Here is a 23,286-nt window from a genome sequence, read left to right on the forward strand (position 1 = left end):
CAGCCCTTTGGAGAATCTTCACTGAATTAGTCAACAGTTGGCCTTTTCTGATGTCGGATCTGGCAGTCAAAAGACGTGATTAATTTTGACTTTGGGAGCGGAGCAGTGTGGACCTACTGCTGCCTGAGTCTCATTAAAAGGCAGAGGAGCAGAAGCCTACATGTCACATTCCTGAGATGATTATCTGCTTTTGGTCTTCTGAACATCCTTGCAGCAACTGAACTCCAAAGCAGCTGGTAGTGCCGGATGGCCTATAAGGTGCTTATTGAGCCCTGTGGGCAGAACACCGTGATTTTCTTACTCCTTGTCTCTTAGAAAGTAATGCCTCACCTGATGGTGAGCTTGATTGCTCTTCGAAGCAGCAGCAGTTACCTCATGAACAAGCAGGAGTTACCTCAAGGGGCAATCAGTCCCTAATGGGACCAAGGTCTCTGTTCCCAGGCGGATCACTGGCCCAGGTGTGGCTGGCCTCTCGCCTTCCTTACTGGCCTGCCTTTTCCCAGGGGCTCTGCTTTTTAGCAGGCAGAGTCCAAACTTAGGTTCTTGCATCCATTCTCTGGAAGAGGGGCGGGGAGGTGTTGAGTGGGAGCGTGTCCACAGAGCCTTGGTGGGCTGGGGGCTGCTCAGGGGCAAGGTGCCGAACTGGGGAGCGAGGTTCTGGGGTTTGAGGTGCTGAGCAGGGCTGCCGGTCTCAGCCTGCCTCCTCTGCCATCCAGGGCCCCCTTCTGCCTGAAGGACAAGCAGGCTTCTGCGCAGTAACCCGTCGGTGTTTCTGCCCCACAAGCTGAGGAAGGCTGCACCCGCTGGCTGGGTCTGACGTGCGCAAAATGTTGCTGTCTTTTTCTAATATAACTGGAAAAATTTGAACCTCCCACCTGTTTCTTGTACTGGGAACGTGGGTTGTATTTGCTGGTGGGCAGCAGGTTACTGCTTGTCTTTTCCATCTTTCCCGTGTTCTGTGAATATGGTGATTCTGTTCATGCTTTTAGAAATAATTTGTGTCAGTGAATGCATGTGTTTGGATATGTACCTTGTGTTAATTACACATGTGAGTAGTTGCTGAAGAATATCATAAAGTTAACGTGTTGCACCCTAATTATAATTTGGTTTCCTAATGCATGGTGTCTGCTTTTTGTTGCTGAAGGTTTCTTTAAATGGTTTTTGCTTCATCACGTCGAAGATCACTTAATCTTACTTTATGTATTGATAGGCTAGTTTTTAATTAAACAGTAACTGTTTTCCACTTGATCAACTCTGACAATTCCTGTTTTCCTTGGCTGCTTTTGAGCAAAGCCATTTAGCGGCTTTATTAGCCCTTCATGTTTTTCACGTGGAATTTTCATATTCCAGGTTGCCTTTTGCAATCGCCACTTATGTAACACCTCATGCAGTCCAGCATAGCCTTGGACAGTATGGAATTCTGTTTACACTCATGAAATTCTGAATTTACATGATGAAATTCTGTTTACATTTTTCCTCTGCTTTGTTGCCATTGAGAAAACAAAACTGCAGCAGTGTCTAATGTGCCTTTTTTCATTCTTTGATGCTTAAAACCCCTGTGGGCAGTGGTGCCGAGGTCTGGCCAGGGCAGGAGCGGGCGGAGGGGAGCCAAGAGTGAGGGAATGCAGTTCCGTTTTCGCGACTACTCCATTTTTATGCTAAAGGCTGCAGTGAAATTTTAAGCCGTAGTAATGAATTGTATCATTTAATAGGAGAGTAGCACACTTAATAAACGGTTACTTTGTAAAATTGCTTTCATAATTAACGGTAAAATATTTTTCAAAAAGTTTGAAAGAAAAACGCTATGTACTCATTAATTCTCCCATCAGCGCAGCATTGCAGGTCAGTGTTGGCATATAGCTGCCACTGTCTCTGGGAGGTGTTGGCATGGAAACTTCAGGGTACAGCTCCCTGCGTGGTGCAGTGACTAGGATGTGCCATGCCTCCAGAAAGTTGTCACCTCTGGCTGCATAGATCGTGCATCAAAATGAAATGGAGAATTTCTATGTGGTCTTCAGAGCGACTGGGGGAGGATGTCACAGGCAATCCATATACCTGCTGTGTTAGCCAGACATACTTGGACATTATTTTGCTGCAGCTTACTATTGGACAGCAACACAAAATCTTCACAGATTGAGTTTTTAGCATTTATTTGCATATTTCAGCTTTGAGCTTTGCTGTTTTACCAGCATTGCTAATCTAGAAATGTGCTGCTTTGTGTTGAGTTCTAGTAGCACCATAGCAATACCCATCTGTTTGTAACCGCAACATGTATACTTCAGCATTTCCGTGACAGGTTGGATGTATAAATAGCTATGTTCGTCCTGCTTAGGTACAGCAGCAAAGGCAACTTTACTGTTGCCGTTTGTGGTGTGACAAGAAATGAAAGCCACTACCCCCGTTTTTCACAGTGTCTCTGTCACTCAAGCTTGCCTCTGTCCTTCACAGCACTGTATTTTGCTGCAGTGGTACTCAAGCCCTTTTTTCTTCTGCAGTCACTTAGTTTTCCTTACCAAACTGCAGTGTGCATATCCTCATTTAAACACCACCTTTGTGGTTAATTTAAATTAAAACTGAAAACAAGAGGCTTGTGCCTGTTCATCTTGCAGAACCTGAACGGTATAAAGTACATTATTCCTCTTGACTGGTCCCTGTGTTGTGTGTGTCATCCTTCAGAGACAGCTCAGCAGCACAGCAAACACCAACTCAACATTTATTAAGTCATTTTGGAGAGTCTGATACATGAGGTTCTTCTAAAAGCCTGTGTGAAACAGTGTAAAGGAGCATGTTCAGCTCCTGAAGGGGGAAATATCTGGCTTTTACGTAAGAACAAGCTCTGGAGGCTGCCTAAAGCATCCTTACTGTTACTTTATTTCTCTGCTTTGTAACGCACACCATTCTCTATGTGACTTTCTGTCATTTTCTCTCTGCCTACTATTTTGTTTGACTTTCTTCTGTTTTCCCCAGGCAATCCTTTCAATCTTTAATTTAGTCATATTGTTCTCGGCGTATAGTCCAATCTGTAGGGTTTTAATGTTAAGATTAACCCCTCAGTGTCAGCATACCTGTAGTAGCAGCTTTTCTTTTTTTTCTGACTGAGTTGATATTTATTGAAAAGGGTTTATGAGGCTTTTAAATTTTAAAACATGAAGAGGGTAAGATCAGGGAATAAATAAAGTCTCTGTAATTCTACATCTCATACAGATTTTCACTTCTTGCCAAGCTTTTCCAACACGCAGTGCTCTGAACGTAACTAACAACCAGATTCATCTGCCCAAGTGAAGGATGTGTGTATTGATCTGCCTAAGTGAAATATGTTTGTATTGTTAAAGTGCAGTGCTATAGATCTGTCTTTGACAGGGAGATGGATGGTCCATTTTAGCAGTGAAGCGTTTTTTAATGTTGAGAAACCATCTTGTCTACTAACAATAAAGTGATTTGTAGAAACAAATGGAAAATATTTTTCTTGCTGGAGATTACACCATTTGTTTTCATTTTCCATGACATGTTTTGCTCATTACACTGCAGGAAGCAAATCCAAAGTTTTATAAAGAACAGCTCGTGATGGCAATATAGGGAATTGAGCTGGGGGCTCGCTACCATAACAACAGAGAGCATCCAACCCAGGGGAGCTGCGGAGTTACTCAGAGTTGTGTGTTTGGGAAGGGATTGGGGACAGGGACACTGCTCACCCCACCCACATCAGTGGAAGTACGGCATCGCTTGTGTAACTCCTGGGGAGCCGTGAGGACTGTCCTGTCCACGCTGTAGAATGCTTTTAGTGTTTCTGTGCTTAGTTTTGAAAAAAAATGACAGCTTTGAAGGGGGGTGAGAATTTGGCTTCATTTGGATCTCGGGACTCATGTTAAGCACTGGATGTGCCGCCTGCATCCCTGGGCACATGCATGTGTGTGGTGGGTTTTTTCTTTGCTTGGCGGCTTAGGGTGATTTTGTTTGGTTTTGGTTAATTTATGGATGGCACAGACCTCTATGAAGAGAGAGATGATAGGTAAACTTGGTTTCTCTTTTAAATACCATGCTATTGTTTTGCTTGGAGGGAAAAAGGTGCAAATTGAAATACAGTTTGCTGTTAGTGAATGGTGGTAGCCAAGGTAGTGTTTGAGAGACAAGTGTAAGGTGTGTATCTGCCCTTCACTTGGCAAAATGGGAAGGGCAAGTATAAACTTGCCAAAACCAAAATACGCAACCAACTTTGCAGCAGTGACACATGATTGGGAAAGCTTGGTTAGTGGTAGAAGGGTTTTTTAGGTTTTGGTGATTTTGGTGTTTTGGGGTTTGTTCCAAACTTGGCATTTTATATAAGTGTAGTAATCTCACTTTAAGTTGTAGGGGAGCATTGTTTTAAGAAAGACTGATGTGGGTCTGTGCCCCATTTCATTCTTGGGCCTTTTGAGATGGTCTCTTTAGCAGCGGGTCTCAGCAGGCTTCAAAGGCTCCTGTCAGAATCACTCCCAACGGCAGGTTTCATAACCTGTTGCTGATGCAATTTAAAAGGAGCAGTTGTCTGTTCCAGCTTTTGTTCCCGCTGTTGTGATACACCAGCATATGCCTGCTACTGGCCATCTCCTAGAGTGGGTTTTGAAGACAAAGACTGAGTCTTTTTCCCTAAAGCCCTGAGTATTCTGCTGTAGTACGTAACTTAAATTTACCAAGGTCACTGAACCCTATTTAATGTGCTTTCTGGGAAGATGACAGGGTACAAAAGATTGGTTTGTACCCTTCTGTCAGAAGGATGAAGCAGTAATACAAGAGCTCAGTTATTTGTGTGCTGAAGGGGCCATGGTTATCTACTGATATGACAGATTCGCTAATGATACCTGACAGAAGTATTGCAAAGGAATAATTGTAAAAACCTCTCGCTTCTATCATGCATTGTTTTTAAAAAGGAAATAATTTCTTTTTATAATATCAAGAATGCAGATTCCCATGTGACAAAATATTGAGTTCAGGTGCCTATCCATTTGATGTAAATTGAATAGAAAGTATTATCACTGTATTTTGAAACAGTTTCCTGTCTGTAGAGACTTTAATTTTGGCAATAGATTTTGTATTTTAATACTTTTCATTGATTTCCAAATAATTCCAGGATATTGTCACTGTCTTGCTTGGGGAGATACTGAGATTAGACGGTTGTTGCGTAGCTGTGCTTAAAATCACTGTGCCAATTTACAGCAGCAGAGTCAGGCTTTGGTAGCATAGAATGGCTTTTCCATTCAGGTCGTTGTATTAAAAACAACCCAATTCTCTGTGATGCTTCCTTTTTTTGAAACATTTATAGCACTTGTATGTAACACTCTTGTTGTGAGATCCTGCTTATTTTTTACAAGTTATTCTTGTTTGTTGTTTTTTAAGGAAAAGTCATCAACAAAGACTTGCGCCACTACTTGAGCCTTCAGTTCCAGAAGGGCTCTATAGACCATAAACTCCAGCAAGTGATCAGAGACAATCTCTACTTGAGAACCATCCCTTGTAAGTATGTAAGATCACCCTCATTTGATCTGTTCCTGCTAACCATCACTTAATTTGAGAGCTTTAAATGCCTTCTCTCTTACTCTGGTTTGTAGTTTTACCTTGCAGCAGCAACTTCTGTAAATGTCTTTGCTGGAATAGTTTTGTATCTTAAGCTGCAATGAAAATGTCCAGCCAATATGGACTGACAAAACAGCAAAAACTTCAGAACCCAGCGGCTCAGAGTGTTTCAGTAATACCTGTGTTTTACTCTTTGGCAGTTTGTCAGTTGTTGTTACAGTAACCACAGCTGCCACAAGAAATAAATCATCCTCAGCATGATCAAACAGTGGAAATGTCCTGATTCTTGTCAGTTTATTGTTTTTTTGCACAAAGAGAAAACTGGGACCTCGAGAGGGTCACATGCATTAGGCAGAGTAGCGCAGCTGAAGGAGAGGTGTGGGAGGGATTGGATTGTACGCAGAAAGGGTTGCAGCGACAGAAGGTGCAGGCAGGGGAGCTGTTGTTCGCTCACTCCGAGAAGACAGTACAAGGTGGTGGTGGCAAGAGGGAGAGTGAATCCATGGCCCAAGAGGAGAAGGAAGGAACAGCGTGTGGACAAACTAGTGTCGCAGCAAGAATTAATTAGTGGGAGAATCTGGGTAGACCTGTCTCATCGGTTATGCCAGCCCTTCTGCTCTGAGCATCTGCTAGCATCACTTGGTCCAGCCAGCACAGATGCCAACTTGCCTTTAGCGAGGTGCCTAAAGGTGACTGCTCCCATGAGTGGACATTTATAGAAAGCACCGTTCAAGGCACAGGATGCTCTGACAGCTGCCAAAAATCCTGTGTCATTGCTTCTCACCCTTCTGTGTAATTTCACTTCTTAATTATCACAAGATCATCCTTTACCTTCTTTCAAAGGTTCACTGATTAAAATGGCTCATCACCAACTGTATTTAAATATTCATTGCAGTAAAACCCTCAGTTTGTCAACTGATGTTCTTGTAACTACAGGAATTCTGTTCTCAGTTTAGCATCATTATTATACTGATCGTGCCCAAGGCTTTGCGACTTTCTCAGAAGATAATAATAGTGAAATGCAGTTTATTTGCTAGCAGCTCTTGTTCGTGCTGCTGCCTGAAAAAAATTGACATACACCTTTAAAATGCTTTATGTTATAGGCAGTAACAAATCAGTAGAGTCCTTTCCAGGAGAGCTTTAATTAAGCTGTTATGACTATGGGAGACCCATATTTAGAGATACAACGCTTCGAGAACTTCTGCATTAAACCAGCAATTTACTGATTACCGTGAAAAATCTTACCTACAGCCAGGGTTTGGTGTATAGCTGATTTACACTCTGAATTGTAAGGTTAAAAAACAGTTTCTGTGCCCAGTTACGGATTTGGTGGCCCAAAAATCAAATGTGCTTAGTTATGCTGACCTCTTGGCGAGTTAGTGAGTTGGTACTGGTGGAAACAGTGGAGAGATGAAGCACCCTTACAGCTGGGTTAACATACCACAGCTGTTAAACAGCTCCTCAGAATCCCAGCCTGTGACGGCCTGGCCCAGGCATTGTCAGCTTCCACAGAAGCTGGTTTTGGTTCACTGAATGGAGGAAATTCTCTCTAATTACCACCTCACCCAGCTTTTTTTCCTCCTCCTTCCTCAATACCAGAACTGTCATTCCTACATAATTTATTGGCCTAGTTTTCATACATTATTGTTCATTTGCTCGCCAATGTTCTATCTCTTATCTTACCGGAGTGACATCATCACTGTATAAAGGTACAAAAATACATTGTTTTTACTGAACTGTACAGCAGGCAGCATTTGGTAAACAGGCAGCACTTAAGTATCTTACAAGAATGTTTTCTCTGTCTTTTCAGGCACTACACGGGCTCCCAGAGATGGGGAGGTCCCTGGGGTAGACTATAATTTCATTCCGGTTGAGCAGTTTAAAGCACTGGAAGAAAGTGGAGCCTTGCTAGAAAGTGGAACATATGATGGTACGTTGATGACACGGAATGGGAATAAGGACCCAGAACTCATGTCTGGTGTCTTGGTCTAAGTGCAGTTCCTGCAGTTCCTTACACCCCGGAGGTGCCACTTGGCCTGCCCGTTGATGGTCGTTACGCTACCAGAGCGGCAATATTAAGTCTATTTTTGGACTACCTGTGAAGAAGACTAGTGGTCTTTTTTTAAAGCTCTCTACTAAATCACAGGTGTCCTTTCAGCCAGTCTTAATGCCATCTGATTATTTTCCCCATTGCATTTTTGAGGAAGCAAATGTGTTTTGCTATGAAAAATCTAACAGCTCTAGACCAGATTGTCGAAATCTGTAGCAGAGTCAGTTTTGTTAAAAGTGATGGGGAAGCACGTCATAATGAAGGTAGCGAACCGTCAGGAACTGGTTATCCAGGGGAGTCAAGGAGCTGCTACTGTGTGGCAGGCCTTTGGTTTGCTTTGGTTTGTTTTCAAGCGTTTGATGTCAGTCAGAGGTAACTTCAAGGTTCCTCCTGTCCCTGTGCTCTAGGGTGGCGGGATGAACCAAAACCCACCTTTTTTTAAAGTGAGAGGGAGGAGATACCAGTTTGACTGGCTCAGCCCTGGGGATGTCTTGCACTGCTGTGGAGCATGCCTGATTGCAGATGGGTCTCAAGTAACGATCACCTGGTTTCTACTGCTTTTTACTATTGAACGACTTGACACCGTGAACAGAACAAATTGCAAACATCTTGTGCTGCTTTTTAACCTAAGTTTATAAAATCTGAAATATGATCTGGCTAGATTTTTTTCAAATATATAGTTGTACTTGAAGTCAACTAAATTACGGCCAAATTTTCAGAAATGCTGAGCATGTGCAGCTTTCGTTGATGATCAACAGAATTTGAGATTATAAACCTGCCTGATTTTTACATCTGTTTAACATATATTTGATTCCAACAACTTTAAGTATGCATCAAGTGGATTTCTTTGGTAGTTGGTGGATTTACTGGCACTCGAATGAGTTTGGTTGATTCCACCCTCTTAAAAAAAAAAAAAAAGGGAAGAAAGAAAGAAAAAGAAAATGTCCAAAGTAGAAGATTCTGTGAAAGGCTTTGTACCTCCTTCTTTTACATGTCTCATGCTGTCTGTCAACGTCGTCCTGTCTGTGGAAATCTAAGCAAATTTAGACTAAACTGACACTTTTTTTTCCCCCTTAGCTCTCCTTTATCTGGCTGTCACCACTTTGAGCCTCGCCCTCACTTATATTTTCAGAAGGGTTTCTTTCTTTTTTTTTTTTAATGGTCAAAACCATATCCAGCACCAAAAGTTACCCCAGCAGGAATTCTGGGAAGCTCTCTTACTGTGTGCTCCATTCCCTAATAAAAGTCAGATGAGCAGTCAGGAGAGAGGTCAATTGCTGAAATTGTTTTCCGGAAAACAACAGATGATTCCCAGTCTTTGTGTTTTAGATTAAAATATTGAAGAAAAATATCTCTTCATTTTTCTCAAGCAGAGCTCATTTTTTAGATGAAGCTGTATTAACAGCATGTATTATCAGTAGAAAATAGTAGGATTGTAGTTTTAGAATCAATTATTTCTAAATGGTTTTATGTAAATAGATACTTCTGCACAAAATTAATTTGCTTTTTTACTTCAGAGTGTTTCTGTTGCTGCATAGTACTTTGTTAATCAGTTAATCAGTATATAAAGTAAGAACAATTGATTTTCACTGTTCTGCTTTTCTCAAGACTGTTCCCCAAGTCTCTTTGCCTGGAATTCACTAATGTTCCATAAAGTAGCAAATCTGTCTTTTGCTTTGAAAACATGTGGCAGGATAGAAATTTTGAATTAAACCTATTGTTTTCTGATGTCAGATAGCATCATTGGCAAATAGGTTTTGACTCTTGATCGATTTTTTGACAGTGCTTATGTCTTTTTTAAGAAGTTAAGTTACAGTTCAGGTCTTTCACCAAAAACATGTTACATAGGCAATAAAACATTCACTGCCGGTACTTTCTGCAAGTGTCAGTGCTTTAGCAATCTTGATTTTCTGTCTCACTGTCAGGTAATTTTTACGGTACTCCAAAGCCTCCAGCGGAGCCCAGCCCCTTTCAGCCTGATCCCGTGGATCAAGTTCTTTTTGACAATGATTTTGATACCGAATCACAGAGGAAAAGAACCACATCTGTCAGCAAAATGCAAAGGATGGACAGCGCTCTCCCTGAAGAGGAGGAAGAGGAGGAAAAGGAAGCAGTTAATGGCAGCGGAGGGATAGGTTGGTTGACAAGGGGAGAAATTCCCTGAAGTATGGTATGAATGGATAAGAAGCATACAAATAACGCTCATGCTTGCTTGAACTGCTTCCTTAGTTTTGGTAAAGTTTGAAGGCAGTTTTCTATTCAGACTGGTGTTTTTACTCAATTTTGAAATTATCTTTTAAGAAGAAACAGCTGTTCTTCCAGCCAGATGTGCAATTGCATCATAAAATGCACTGCTCAGTAAAGAACATGTAGTGCTGGGTATCTGCCAGTTACATGAGGAGGAAGGAAAAATTTATCCACTCTTCAAGTAACAGAATCCTTTGCAGAGTATAATTCATACCCTGTACATGTTATTGTTTAATTTTGAGGAGATTACTGTATTTGTATGCAGGAGATTTTAGTGAAGCTGTTGGTTTAAGGGGCAACGCTAGCTCATACTGTAAAATTTTCAGATTATTTTGGTTAAGGAACTGTTGCACAGCCTGAAACTGCCTGAAGGGGAGTTTCTGGAGGGAAATAAAGCAGAGTGCATGAGGACTGGACCAGTGTCCGGTTGGACCTTTCAAAGGTTGGCAGGATGCCCTTTTCCTTCCGCTGTCACAGTTACTCATCTTGAGGGGGAGGAACTGATGGCGGAGAGAAATGTCACATTGCATTTGCAGATGATCCTGTCTGTGTGTTTAAGACAGACTTGTATTGACTAGACCTGACCTAAACTTGCTAGCTTCAGGGCTGACAACACCACAGCACAGAGCGGCGAGGTGACCGGGCTGCTGGTTAGGTGAAGGTCGCAGATGTTGTTGTGTGATGAAAGATACTGAGCGTAACCTCAGGACTGAAGGGTGGAGGCTTGCATTGAAAGTTTCCTGTGGGGATTTTTGGGAGCTTTTTCTTGTGCCTTGCAGGAGGGTGGTGTGTGTTTTATTGGCACTTTAGGTCTTCTCTACATTTCATTCTGGTGCTTTGAGGAATATTAGTAGGACTGGGGGGGGGGGGGGGGGGGGGGGAGTTTATGGTATTACAAACACTGTTCTGTATGTAAGAGCAGCAACAAAGTGTAGTCGACTTGGTTTTCTGCCAGCATTGATTTTTTCAGAGTAGGCTCAGACACATGATACGAGGTTAATTCTGTTTGGCAGGGGAAGAGCAGAGTTCAGTGTTTTCATGTCAGCTTTTCAAAGTTCACAGCTGAAAAAAAAAAAGGTGGAAAAATGCACATCACACATGGGGCAGTGTTTGACATCCACTCGTAGCCAGATTAAGAGGGTGGTTCTTTGTGAGAAACAACATAAACATCTGACAAATAGTAACACTTTCCCTGAACAACTGCAGAAAACAAAGAAAAACATTCAGATTCTCCTGACTGGATGAAACCTGTTCCCAGCTACAACCAGACAAGCAGCTCCATGGACTTCAGAAATTACATGTTGAGGGATGAAACCCTGGAACCACTGCCCAAGAACTGGGAGATGGCCTACACCGACACTGGCATGATCTACTTCATTGAGTGAGTAGACTGACAGTGTGGAGGGGTTGCTGTGCCCTTCGCAGGAGAGAAGTGCTGATGGGTGGCAGTCTAGGAAGCTGCCTGCTGCTCTTATACCTCTCTTCTGCTGCTCTTACTGCTTCTGTTTCTCTATGAAATTTAATATATTCCTGCTGTTAGATTCCTTACTGCTGGTCATCTATGTTGTACACTTAGTACGATTGCCGTCACACAGGAAAGCCTTGTGGTTCCACATGCAGCGTCAGTTTGTAATGCGAGTTTTGTACCTCACAAAATACGAAGCTGGCTGGGTATTGCTAAGGGAGGTATAACATCATATAAACCTTCTCTATGTCAAATTCCTCTGAAATCTGAGAGCTTGTTTATTCTTTCTTCAATGCTTGTGTTCCTTGGCTGGGAATGCATGCTGAAAAGTACAAATAGCACAGATTAAAGCCCAGGATAGGAAAGTAGCTCGTATGTGCACATGTGGAACAGCCTCATTTATAAGCTGTAAGGCAAAAATGCAGCAGAAACCTTACTGAGAGTTAATCATAAGAGGCTAAAAATATTTTTTCCTTTCAGGTAGAAACAACTGCTGTTCCCACATGAGCTCTCGGGGTCAGGGGAGAGTGTTTATACCCCTAACATTTCACATCTGTCATGGAGAGTCTCCAGTGCAGTGGTACCTCTGAGCATCATTGTTGCCTTTCTTTAGCATTTTATGGTGTGACTAGGGCGCAAATAGAGGTTATATTATCTAAAAGCTACAGTCTTCCCATGGTAGTAAATATTTAAAAGTAAAAGTAAAGCAAAATTTCTTCAGTCTGAGGGAGTTCTCTTCTTTTAATGGCACATGTTCTGCTCTACAGTCATAACACCAAGACAACCACATGGCTTGATCCACGGCTCTGTAAGAAGGCCAAAGCTCCTGAAGACTGTGAAGATGGAGGTGAGATATTCAGAATTAATTTTGCACCTGTGACTGGTAAATGTCTGAGTTTATCCCAGCTGGGTACAATCCATTATTGCTGTGGTAAAGCTTCTTCCTGGTACACGTGACTGGAGCAGGCAGGGTAGTGCTGAGTGTCTCCAGTTTGGTGGCGATAGGAGTTTGCATAAGACTGGGAAGGTCCACATTGTATTTTCTCTGGAGTAGTAGAATCTGACTGAATCATGGGTTTAGCTGCATTCGTGAGAAGAGAATGAGATAACTTTGTTCCAGTTACTATCATTGCTAAGGAGAAAGCTGGATACCTTAGTGATGATCTCAGTGGAAATGGTTGTGCAGGTGGAATATAGCAGGAGGAAGAGGTCCATAAGTATATTAGAATATAGGAATAATAAAGAAGATGCAGCATTATACCTGTTGCCGATCATACCTTTTGCATGTGACATGATGATATAATATTTGAATGCATAAGTAGAGGGAACAATCTGACTCCCTTCAACTCTTCATGCTGTTGCTTCAAGAGTTACAGGTCTTGTTTCGGCTAGAAAAGAGTACCAAATAGCTCTGTCTTCAGCAAATGCCTGACATTACAAAAGATGAGGCAGACTCGGAATAGCCTGTCGTCTTCCTAAATTGCACAGCAACCGTGTATTCATAATGAAGCCAGCTGGAGCAATGGACGCATACTGCTACTTATTAAACATATGTGCAGCTCACCACAGGATAAAAAGAGCACTTTAAACAGATAGATGTAGGATATCCGAATGAACAACATTTAAATGAATAGACCCACTGGGTCTTTTGTCAAACCCTGTGGAGTAATGCTGTTATTAATAATTGGTAATGCTGTCATATGTTAGGAAAATTCCTGTTACTGTCAAACTTAGGGCAGCCTCAAACAAGATTACATAGCAATTTTACCCCTAAAATGGCTAGCTACCTGAGTGTGTCCATTATTCTAATATTTAAATTTCCATAGTCAAGATAACTAGAACAGTAAATCTAGAATAATTGGACCTTTGTGTTACCTGCTTATCACCTTCAGTCAATTACGATCTGCTGCTAGGCACCATCTTACCAGATTCTGAATTTGCCATAAAAAGGAGCTTTTCACACGTAACTTCCAGTACCTATATCAAACAGGTGATTTTTTTTTTATTTTAGACCCCTAATGTAGGGATGTCCAAGGCAGCCCAAGCCCGAGCCACTGTCGGCTAGCTTGGTGTGGCTGCAGGAGCCGGCAGGCTGCAGCAGCACAGAACCACATTTCATCTTCTTGGCAGGCTAGACAGTCTGTGCTGAATTTGATGCAGCCAGACCTAAACACGTGCTGGTATTTTTGGGGTGTCTCACTGTATTGTAAACATCAGGGTGAAATAGCCTACTATGGAGGGGGCTGTCTTCTTACTTATCACGTATGGCTTATATAGTTCTAACTCTATGAAGATTTCTTGGGTTGACTGAAAACTGAAACATTGTCAGAGTACAGTGAGATATCCTGATGTTATTGAGAGAATAATTAAAGATGGCATTACTTGTGCCAGGTGGTCTGAAACAGAAAGTACAAGAGGAATGGAGATGCAGAGTTTTACAAGCTTGAGATATGATACTGCAAGGCATTTATAGCTCTCTTTTGTGGTGTATTTGGGGGCAGAAGCAGTGTGACCATATTAATAATTGTATAGCTTAGAAAGTTGACAGCTATCAAATCACATTCATAGTTTATAATTAGATTAATTTTAAATAATGTATTTTTCTTCCTCCTTTATAGGTTCTTCCTCTCTAAATAGGTTAGTTTGTATCTTGTTTTTAAGTTTATTATATGTTTAAAGTGGTGTGCTTTTGTTGAATACAAGTCTCTGCATCTGGTGAAACAAAGTGAGAATTACAGGGCTTCACGTTCCTGGGAACAGGCTGATACCCTTTCGTCGGAAGGACCAGCCTCCAGCAAATGAAGGGAATAAAAAAGGACCTGTATTTTCCTTATATTTTTCATGAGTCTGTAATCTGTCCTCTCATTCCTTCATAAGAGCTTTGATACTTGCAGATAGTTTTCCACTGTAACAGAAAATTTGGTCTTTCTGATTGCAGAACTTCCTTATGGATGGGAAAAAATAGAAGACCCTCAATATGGAACATACTATGTTGAGTAAGTGCTAATTATTAATTTGACATAGTTATAAATTGAGCAGAAAATAATGAAGCGTTTGATATGCAGTACGTATAGGTTGTAATGCAGTGCGAGTATTAAACATATCCAGTAGAAACAATTCTAGAGGCAGTGAACACATGGTGCGCACTGCTGAAGCACTGGCATGTGGGAAGATCCATGGTGTGACTGTACTGACTTCTTGAAGTGTATTTCATTTGGGGAGGGAAGCAAGCAGCAACCAAAGTAATTTATTAATGGGAGTGAGCTGATGTCATTTTTCTTAGCTGTAACAAAAATGGGGTCACTTGATTTAAGAGTGGTACCTGATAACTGTAAAAGAGCAAAATCAATTTATCTCTCATAGCTGTCTCCAAAAAGCCAAGTAAATAACTACTAAACTGCTGCCAGAGCTCTTTTGAATCTTCTTCAGGTCAGAGTAAAGGAAATCTCTCTAACCATGGGGAAGAAAATCAGTAGAGTTGAAAATGTTAGTTTCAGAGAGCTAGCTAACAATTTTTTGACTTTGGAAAACTGACACAGATATTTAAATTCTGCTCAGACTTACTGGTTTTTTTTCCACTCTGCTCTACTGCTTTAATATCTACTAGTAAAAAGGTGAGTTTGTAAGCATTATAGGTAGATGGAAGAAACACATAGGGTCAAGAGAAAAAGCAGGTTTTCTCAGTTCTAGATTATTACAACCTTTTGAAAATTTGCAGAGTAGAGTGAAGGTATACTCTACCTAATAATTGCGGGAAGTAAAATTGTATTGGCTCTTAAAGTAAATCAAGTTGCTGAAAGAACAAAAATGCTTTCAGTATTGATCATGATAGTTTATTGTTCATTCCTCCAGAGATTTTTTGAGATAATAAATTATATATTTTGATTTTGATTATATATATAATTTGAGATAATAAAAAATAGTATTTGTAGATGTATCTTTTGTGGTTGTTTTTGCTGTGAAATAGGCAGAATGCTTTCTGCTGAAATCCTGATCTACCTTTTGTATGTCTACAGTCATATTAACCAGAAAACTCAGTTTGAAAACCCAGTATTGGAAGCCAAAAGGAAAAAACAACTAGGACAGACTGATGTTGGCCCTTCAAAATCAGGTATCACTGAATATTGTGTTCTTTGTCACTAATATCTTTATCTGCAAGTATGCATCATAAGTAACCGATTTTGGAATTCATCAAGGCATTAGTCTTGTCTTTTCACTGGATGTTGTGGTGTTGCCCTCCCGAATCTGTAGGGTTTTTGGACGATTCTTTTTTTGAACGTTAAATTGAACTGCGATCCTTAAGACTACTTTAAACACATTTTGATCGTTCTGAAGCTGTTTGTCGTAAGCAGCTTTTGAATATGGGGGAAGTTAGAAGAGCCAGCTGGAAGATGCAGGTAAAACCACACCTTGAATCTTTTCATCTGCTTTAAGCTTGATATTCAAGGGTTAGAGTGTAAACCTGGGGATTATTGGTGGGAGCTTTAGCTCCAGCTCTGCTGTAATCTGTACTATGGTCTTGAAAAAGCTCTTCAACTTCTCCATTCACTTAACTCAGCCATGAAATGAGTGTAACGGCATCGTTTGCTTTACTCCATAACAGTGCTGCAGAGGTTAGCCAATGCTAACCACACAAATCATTATCCTTTATGACACCTTAAAAAACAAACAAAAAACTTAGCAAAGCTAACCGTGGTTTCCTACCTTCGTATGTCTTTGTTCCATAATTCAAAAGGACCAGAGAAGTCATTCTTCACTAGAGATCCATCCCAGCTTACAGGTGCACTTATACGGACCTCACTGAAAAAAAGTACAATGGGATTTGGCTTTACAATCATTGGAGGAGACAGACCTGATGAGTTTCTGCAGGTGAAGAACGTGTTAAAAGATGGACCCGCTGCACAAGATGGGAGAATTGCACCAGGTCAAGTATTACTTCTCTGAACTTGCACTTCCTGTGGTGCTTTTAGAGAGCACAGCTTCTGAAGCACGAGAGGTTGGATGACTTCATCCACTGACTGAATATGAACACCTCACTAAATGAAATAGTTTTCAAATTTGTGAAAGATCTGTGCAGAGCAGTGGCAGAAAAGGAAAAGAAGCAATGTTGTAGATACAAATCTACTTTGAGTATGCTTCTGAAGATGTCAGTGGTTCTGCTTTAGCCTAAGACTTTTGGTTTCCGGGTTGTTTACAGAACGTTTTTTTTTTTGTTGCCTTTCTATATGTCAAGTAAAAATGGTGCGTTTGAAACCTGGTCTGTATTTTGCCTTGTTGCTGCCACAAAGCATAATACCAAATATTAAAATTGCAAAAAACCTGCAGCAGGAATGAGCAAGCCAAGCTATATGAACTGGACAAGTGAGGAAACAAGAGAGATGAATGTACCTGCAATCCATGAAGAATTGCACGCTTTTTCATTGTTATTATACCTTTAACTGTTACCTATAAAATTATTGTAATCTGGTTTACATACTAGAAAAGGCAAAATGCTTCTTTACATATCACATAAACTCTTTACTCTTCAGATAAGAAGAGTAATAAGAGTTCATGCTTCTGATTCATTATCTAATACTATTTACTTATGAAATGAAACAATTCCCTGTTTTGTTGCCGACCTATTGTTTGAACTTGTTTGTATGTAGTGCATTTTCCTCCTCTGTAAAAATAATGATCCTGCAGTATTGTGTGGTGGTGCTCACATGTTTGTGTGAAAAGATACGTACCTATTCCTGCTGTAGTTCATGTAATAAGAGAGTTACTGTCTTACTGATGCCCAGGCATTTAAATGGTAAGGCGGTTTGCTTGCTGGGAATATTGTATCACACGTGCAAAGTTTCATGGTCAAAATGATGTAAATTATGAAACAAGGTTTCAGGATCTGAAGCCTACTTCCACTTCATTTTGAAAATAGATGCTTAGCCATGTGGTGCAACAGTGTAAGAGTATAGGATGTGTGTGGGCGCAATCCTAGCTTAAGTTCAACCAGTCCTAAAATAAACATAGGACCACTCCCCCCAAAATCTGATTTATTCTGGATTGAATTTAGGATGCTGTACAACATGAATTAAAGTAGAAGACATCTGCTTGCAGTAGTGTGCGTGCACTGCTTCATCTCCTGTGACTGTACAGTATCATTTTTTAAATCTGCTGCAGATTAAACTTTATATATTTAGCACACTGTGTTCTGAGATGAAATGGATAAAATGCAAAGAGGAAAACCTTTATGCTTTCTGGCAACGTCGAGCCAAAAGGTAACAGCACAGCCACTGCTCATTGTTAGTTTTGAAAACTGCACAGTGATTTTCTCCAGTTATGCCTTTGTTCTGAGTCCAGGTGTGGATGGTTTCGTTTCTGTTTTTGACACTGTTGAAATTTCTTTTGTAACAGGTGATGTCATTGTAGACATAAATGGAAGCTGTGTCCTTGGCCATACCCATGCAGATGTTGTCCAGATGTTTCAGCTCGTTCCCGTCAATCAGTATGTGAACATGACTTTGTGTCGTGGTTATCCTCTTCCTGACGACAATGAAGACCCTGTGATAGATATAGTGACAGCTACACCTATTATCAACGGACCACCTGTGACTAAAGGAGATGTTTGTGTGACCAGCCAAGATCTAATAGCTGGAGCAGTTGTGTTGGACCAGAATGGAAAAATGGGCCCCATGTTGGTCAATGGTCGTCTGAACGGCCCTTCCATGGATACAACTGAACAGAGGATCTCTCTTGCATCTTCAGGAGGCTCTCAGCCAGAGCTGGTCACCATTCCCCTAGTCAAAGGCCCTAAAGGCTTTGGGTTTGCCATTGCAGACAGTCCTACAGGGCAGAAGGTGAAAATGATTTTAGACAGCCAGTGGTGTCAAGGCCTTCAGAAAGGGGACGTAATCAAGGAGATTTGCCATCAGAACGTACAGAGCTTGACACATCTGCAGGTGGTGGAGGTACTGAAGCAGTTTCCAGTAGGAGCAGAAGTGCCACTGCTTATCTTAAGAGGAGGTACATATGTACATTTACAGTTGTCAAGTATGGTTATATGCATTTTAAGAGTCCCTTTTTAGTGTGATAGCTAAATCGTGTCCAGTCTTGGCAGCCAAGTAGCAGCTTATTATTCAGCTGTTATGTTCTAGGTTGAATTTATATGCCTGAGTATTTGGGGTGAGAGCATGTTGCTAAGGTTGGGTTTTTTCAAAAATTTTATTACGATATGTTTATGCACTGTCTCTTCCAAGTGTCTGGGGAGTGCTAAAGCAAAAATGCAGTCTCTAGCATAATACAAAGCATATGATGGACAGAGTTTTCCAAGGCTCTCCAAATGTATTCCAGTAACTGTAGCTGTAATGGATAGGTGATTACAGGAGATGGGAAGAAGCATCAGCAGTGATGTGGAGCTGACCACTGGAAATACCAGAAAAATGTCAGTTTTGCATTTGCATATTTATACCTTTTCATTGACTGTCAGTCATGGACCAGAATGCATCTTCTCCCCAAAAGCTGACTAGTAGGTAGTGTGTGTTTGCCAGAAGGAGCTGAAAGAATTATGAACCAATATGTGGCTGCTTAGTGTCATTTTAAGATTTTACTGTAGCCCTGAGAGTGTCACTTCAAACAGTCATCCACACCTGCAAAAATCTCCAGGTCTTTTTCTATATAAATGCTACTATTCCTTAATCAGCTAAGGAAATAATTGGATTTCTTTGGTAGCAAGTGAAATTCTTCCAGACAAATTCATAGTCCCTGTATCCAATGAACTGATGTGTGATTTCGTTGACCAGTGTCTAGCAAAAAAAGAAATAGATATTTTTCAGTGTTGTACAGGCTAGCAGTTCTAATTTAAGACTTCTCTGAAGTGGTGTGTTTGGCCAACTGAACATTCACTTTGCCATTTAAAAGAAGAGTGAATAAGCAGTTATTATTTTCAGCACAGGAGGAGCTGATTACATTGCCTTAATGCTGTTTAAGCTTTTGGTGACCTAGCATTGAAATTGCTTTCTGTGTTGTGTTTTCTTCAGGTCCACCCTCACCTACTAAAACTGCCAAAGGGGTGAGTATTAGTGATGTACTTAAATTTGATTCTGTTGGAGAATATTCAGGGGGGGTTTGGTTGCAAACCAAATGTAAATATGGTCTACTTAACACAAAAGATTCCTTTGAGTTATTTGATGGAGGCGATGGATGTCTCCCTTACTGTTGAAGAATCAAGAACACAGCAAAGACCTTGTGGGACAATAGGTGTAGTACTGTTGATTTGTCATTATTTTAAATATGACATTACCACTTAGGTTTGATCGTTATTTCCTTTTTTTGCACTGTACTTGAAATTGCTATCTGCATGCATGCTTCGACCTGCTTTTTGCAATCTCATCTCCTCTGGATTTTAGTCCCTGCGATAATCTGTAAGATGATTTGGCAAAACCATGTTTGCTTAGCTGGCACAGATTCTTTGTCTTAAGGAACTACTGTCAGAGTACCCATTAAAAGGGAAACAAAATACAGTATCTTTTTTTTTTTTTTTTTTTTTACATTGCTAATTGCCTGTATTAAAGTGAAATGGGATTTGTGAAGGAAGTTTATATTCCATATATTTCTCAGTCCTCACACAGATTTAATGGACTGGTTAGCGCTCCCTTCTCAAAATGCTTGCTTATCTTTGAATCCATATTTTCAGGAAGTCTCTATGGGGCTGTACATTCCTAGTCTGATACCCATTATTCTTGGAAGTTTGATCCGTTGGGGTATCTTTAATATACATTAGCTCAGTAAAGAATCCTTGGGCTTCATAAAATACCCTCTGATTTGATATGCTGATAGTAATGCATATTTTTGTCATGAGTGCTTCTTTTATGAGTTAGGCTAGTTGGTGAACAGACTGTTTCTTTAAAAATGTTTCTTGTACAGAACAAATGATTGCATTTTAGGAAAACCCAATTACCAGAATGTAGATGTGGCTTTTTCTATCTTTGTCCTGCTGTTTGAATATTCAAGTCTTATCCCAGCAATGAGATAATATGAGCACACAAGTTCAGTGTGCTTCATACAAGTGCACTCAATAAGATTTTCAGATTCTGTTCCTTGCAAGCATGCAGTTGTCCACACTAAATAAATCAGTGCATAAATCTCTGCAGTTCGCGGATGCAGGCCTCGTTAGTGTGGTTCCTGTGTCAGTGCACTCTGTGCAGGCACGTAAAAATGCTTCGGACTTGGGTACTGGTGTTCTAGCACATGTGCAGTAGCAACTTCCCATGGAGCACTTGATGTTCAGTGGCATTAAGTAGCATGGCAAAACAATTCAGTTAAAAAGGGTAAGTTCTTGTGTTTATAAACATTTAAGTGTCAAACTGCTAAATGGCTTGGGGGAGTTTTCTTCCACTCTTTGTAAAAGGGTGTATCTAGCCTGGAGAAGAGAGGGGTCTGGGAAGACCTCAGAGCAGCTTTCAAGTGCCTAAAGGGGCCGACAAGAGTGCTGGAGAGGGGCTTTTTACAAGAGCATGTAGTGACAGGACAAGGAGGAATGGCTTTAAACTGAAAGAGGGGAGATTTAGATTAGGCAGAAGGAAGGCTGCATCTTCTGCATGATGTTTGTGGTTTCTGGGCATACAAGCACACAAGTCCAGTTATGCTTTTGATCTAATAGGGATTTTGTGGGGGTGTGGTCTGTTTCAGAAAGACAAGCAGGACAGTTCAGGGAGTTTGGAAGCTGTCAGTGATCCCATCCCACAGCCGATGCCATTTCCACCCACTGCTGTACGACCAGGCTCTCCTAAACTGGACCCTTCAGAAGTCTACCTGAAGTCTAAGACTATGTATGAGGACAAACGTGAGTATATCAACTTCCACTTCGAAATACTCAATTACTAAGGAACTTTTTCTTTGTCATATGTGTAGTAAAACTGTTTGACTTTCTTATCAAATTTGTTAACCTGATGTAGATAAAACATTTCAAGGAATTTGTAATTCATACAGAGATGAGAAAGCTGTGGAACAGCTTTTTTTAAAAAAAACAACATCATACAAAACCCCAGTTAATCATAGAAATGATCTCAGGGATGATCCAGTTCTCAAGTGAACTGAAGTAGACCTGAGCAATTCAGAATTTATAGAAGGTAGCTCTGAGTTGTATTATAGACTGGCTTTTATCTTGGGCCACCGTACAAATACAGCTGTGATCTCTCCTTTGGCATTTGTCAATCTATCCTTTCCTTTTTCAGCCTTTTCTTGAAAATTTACTTTTTGATTTTGGAAAGAGAACATCGCTGCAGATTTGACTGAGTTATGTACTGTATTTCTGGTTACTGTGTTCTGTCAGTAAAAAGAGTCAGAATGACCATCAAAGCATAATCTTCCAATAATCAAAGATAGCTCCTTACATGTTTTGAAATGTTGCTTTGTCTTAGCTCCAAACACAAGAGATTTGGATGTTTTCCTGCGAAAACAAGAGTCAGGCTTTGGTTTCCGTGTGCTTGGAGGGGATGGACCAGACCAGCCTGTAAGTGAAACTGTTTACCTACGTGTTATCTTCCAGTATTACTGTTAGAATGACTCCTGCTCTGTCATCCTCATTTCCCTCTCATTCTAAACAGTTCAGTGATGGTAAAATGGATCAGTTTGGTAACTGCCTTATAAAGATCACAACTGATTCAGATTAACTTTCTTTTCTTCCTCTTCATGGCTGACTTTAATCTGCGAGGCTCCTGTGCCCTTTCTGCTATCTGTCTTTGGCAGCAGTTTTCTTAGTCAGGCTGGTAATACTGATGGTGTTTCTGTAGTTGTTGCTGTGTCTCAGGAGCCCTCATAAGGGCAGCAGTGCTACCCAGCCTTTGCCCATTTCCACCTGATCCCGATGGTGGCCTTGGCACAATATGTGCCCTGGTAATGCCCAGTGTGCCGTGCACATTGGCATGGCCCAGAGAGCAGATGACTGGAAGGAAGCGGCTGCTTACCCTGCAAAAACTCCATGAGGCTGTTCTTTTGAGTGCAGCCCAGTGAAACAAGGCAAGATTTGGGATTGTGTCACAACCCTTTCCCCCACCTCTCTTGCTGAATTTTTAAAAATGCATTTTGTTCTGTCAGTCAGTGTGGTTCCTGGTGGATTCATCTTAAGGAGACAAGCACAGCCTTTCATACATTCTTTCAGGCTTTTATTAGCCTTGTGTTTTTCTCTCTCATCTCAGAAAATACAAAATGTGGTACTTCAGGATTTTCATGAGAAGCTTGAAGCAGAACCAATTAAGACTGGCTTCCTTCTGCAAATGGATCTTGGTATTGTTTTGCATTGTAACTGGCATCAAAATGTAGCTCTGATGTTTGTACAGGGGGAAGAATACTAGTTAGGGTCTGGCTTCTTTTAACCCGGTCAGTGACTAGAGTTCAGTTATGATTTTAAGTTGTCAGTGTAGCCATGTTTCCTAGCCTCAGCCTGCAGAGCCGTTGCAGTTGGACTGGGGTAACACTGCTTGAGAGGTAATTGCCGAGGAATGGTGGAGTTGGAGGCAGATGGGCAAATGCCAGTGTGGAAACCCCAGGGTAGTCTGTTCCTCTGACAGCAGGCTTTAGGAGACTTTCCTCTATTTCCAAAAATGCAGAAGTTTTTCTCTGGGAAGAAGTGCTAAGAACTTGCACTGTATGTCAGGGGCTGTTTCTTCAGCTGTCAAGTTAAGAGGAAAAGCTTTTGGAATTAAGATACTCATAGATTGTTTTCTGACTACAGTTAAGGAATATGGGTTTTTCCATTCACAGCTGTGATTGCATTTTTTTTCCCCCCTAACATGCATTTAAAGAAAAGGAGGAGCACAAGCAAAGAATTTTACTTCTGTTGCACTTCATAGCATGTGTGGTGTTTTGTTTCCATAACAGCCATAGCTGTTGGCAAGCGTCAAGCTAATGTCATGAATGCTGTGCACAGATGATCTGCCCACCATTGCTTAACCTCCAGCAAATAGCAAATACTGGCATGATTACTCTTAATCTTTCATTT

General features: G+C 40.9%; 1 protein-coding gene across 2 annotated transcripts in view; it reads left to right on the forward strand.

Moving 5' to 3' along the window:
* The window catches only part of MAGI3 (membrane associated guanylate kinase, WW and PDZ domain containing 3), a 73,278-nt gene that overhangs the window by 31,917 nt on the left and 18,075 nt on the right, over positions 1-23,286 (forward strand). For both annotated transcript variants that reach the window (XM_055819866.1, XM_055819865.1), the window contains exons 2-13: positions 5,374-5,490; positions 7,361-7,480; positions 9,526-9,735; positions 11,054-11,228; positions 12,080-12,159; positions 14,251-14,308; positions 15,329-15,423; positions 16,048-16,236; positions 17,703-18,311; positions 19,325-19,356; positions 20,976-21,129; positions 21,707-21,798. In XM_055819866.1, the coding sequence (XP_055675841.1) occupies positions 5,374-5,490; positions 7,361-7,480; positions 9,526-9,735; positions 11,054-11,228; positions 12,080-12,159; positions 14,251-14,308; positions 15,329-15,423; positions 16,048-16,236; positions 17,703-18,311; positions 19,325-19,356; positions 20,976-21,129; positions 21,707-21,798 (1,931 nt within the window). The remainder of the gene's footprint in view (positions 1-5,373; positions 5,491-7,360; positions 7,481-9,525; positions 9,736-11,053; positions 11,229-12,079; positions 12,160-14,250; positions 14,309-15,328; positions 15,424-16,047; positions 16,237-17,702; positions 18,312-19,324; positions 19,357-20,975; positions 21,130-21,706; positions 21,799-23,286) is intronic.

The sequence above is a fragment of the Falco peregrinus genome, chromosome 16 (assembly GCF_023634155.1).
Source record: "Falco peregrinus isolate bFalPer1 chromosome 16, bFalPer1.pri, whole genome shotgun sequence".
Lineage (NCBI taxonomy): Eukaryota > Metazoa > Chordata > Aves > Falconiformes > Falconidae > Falco > Falco peregrinus.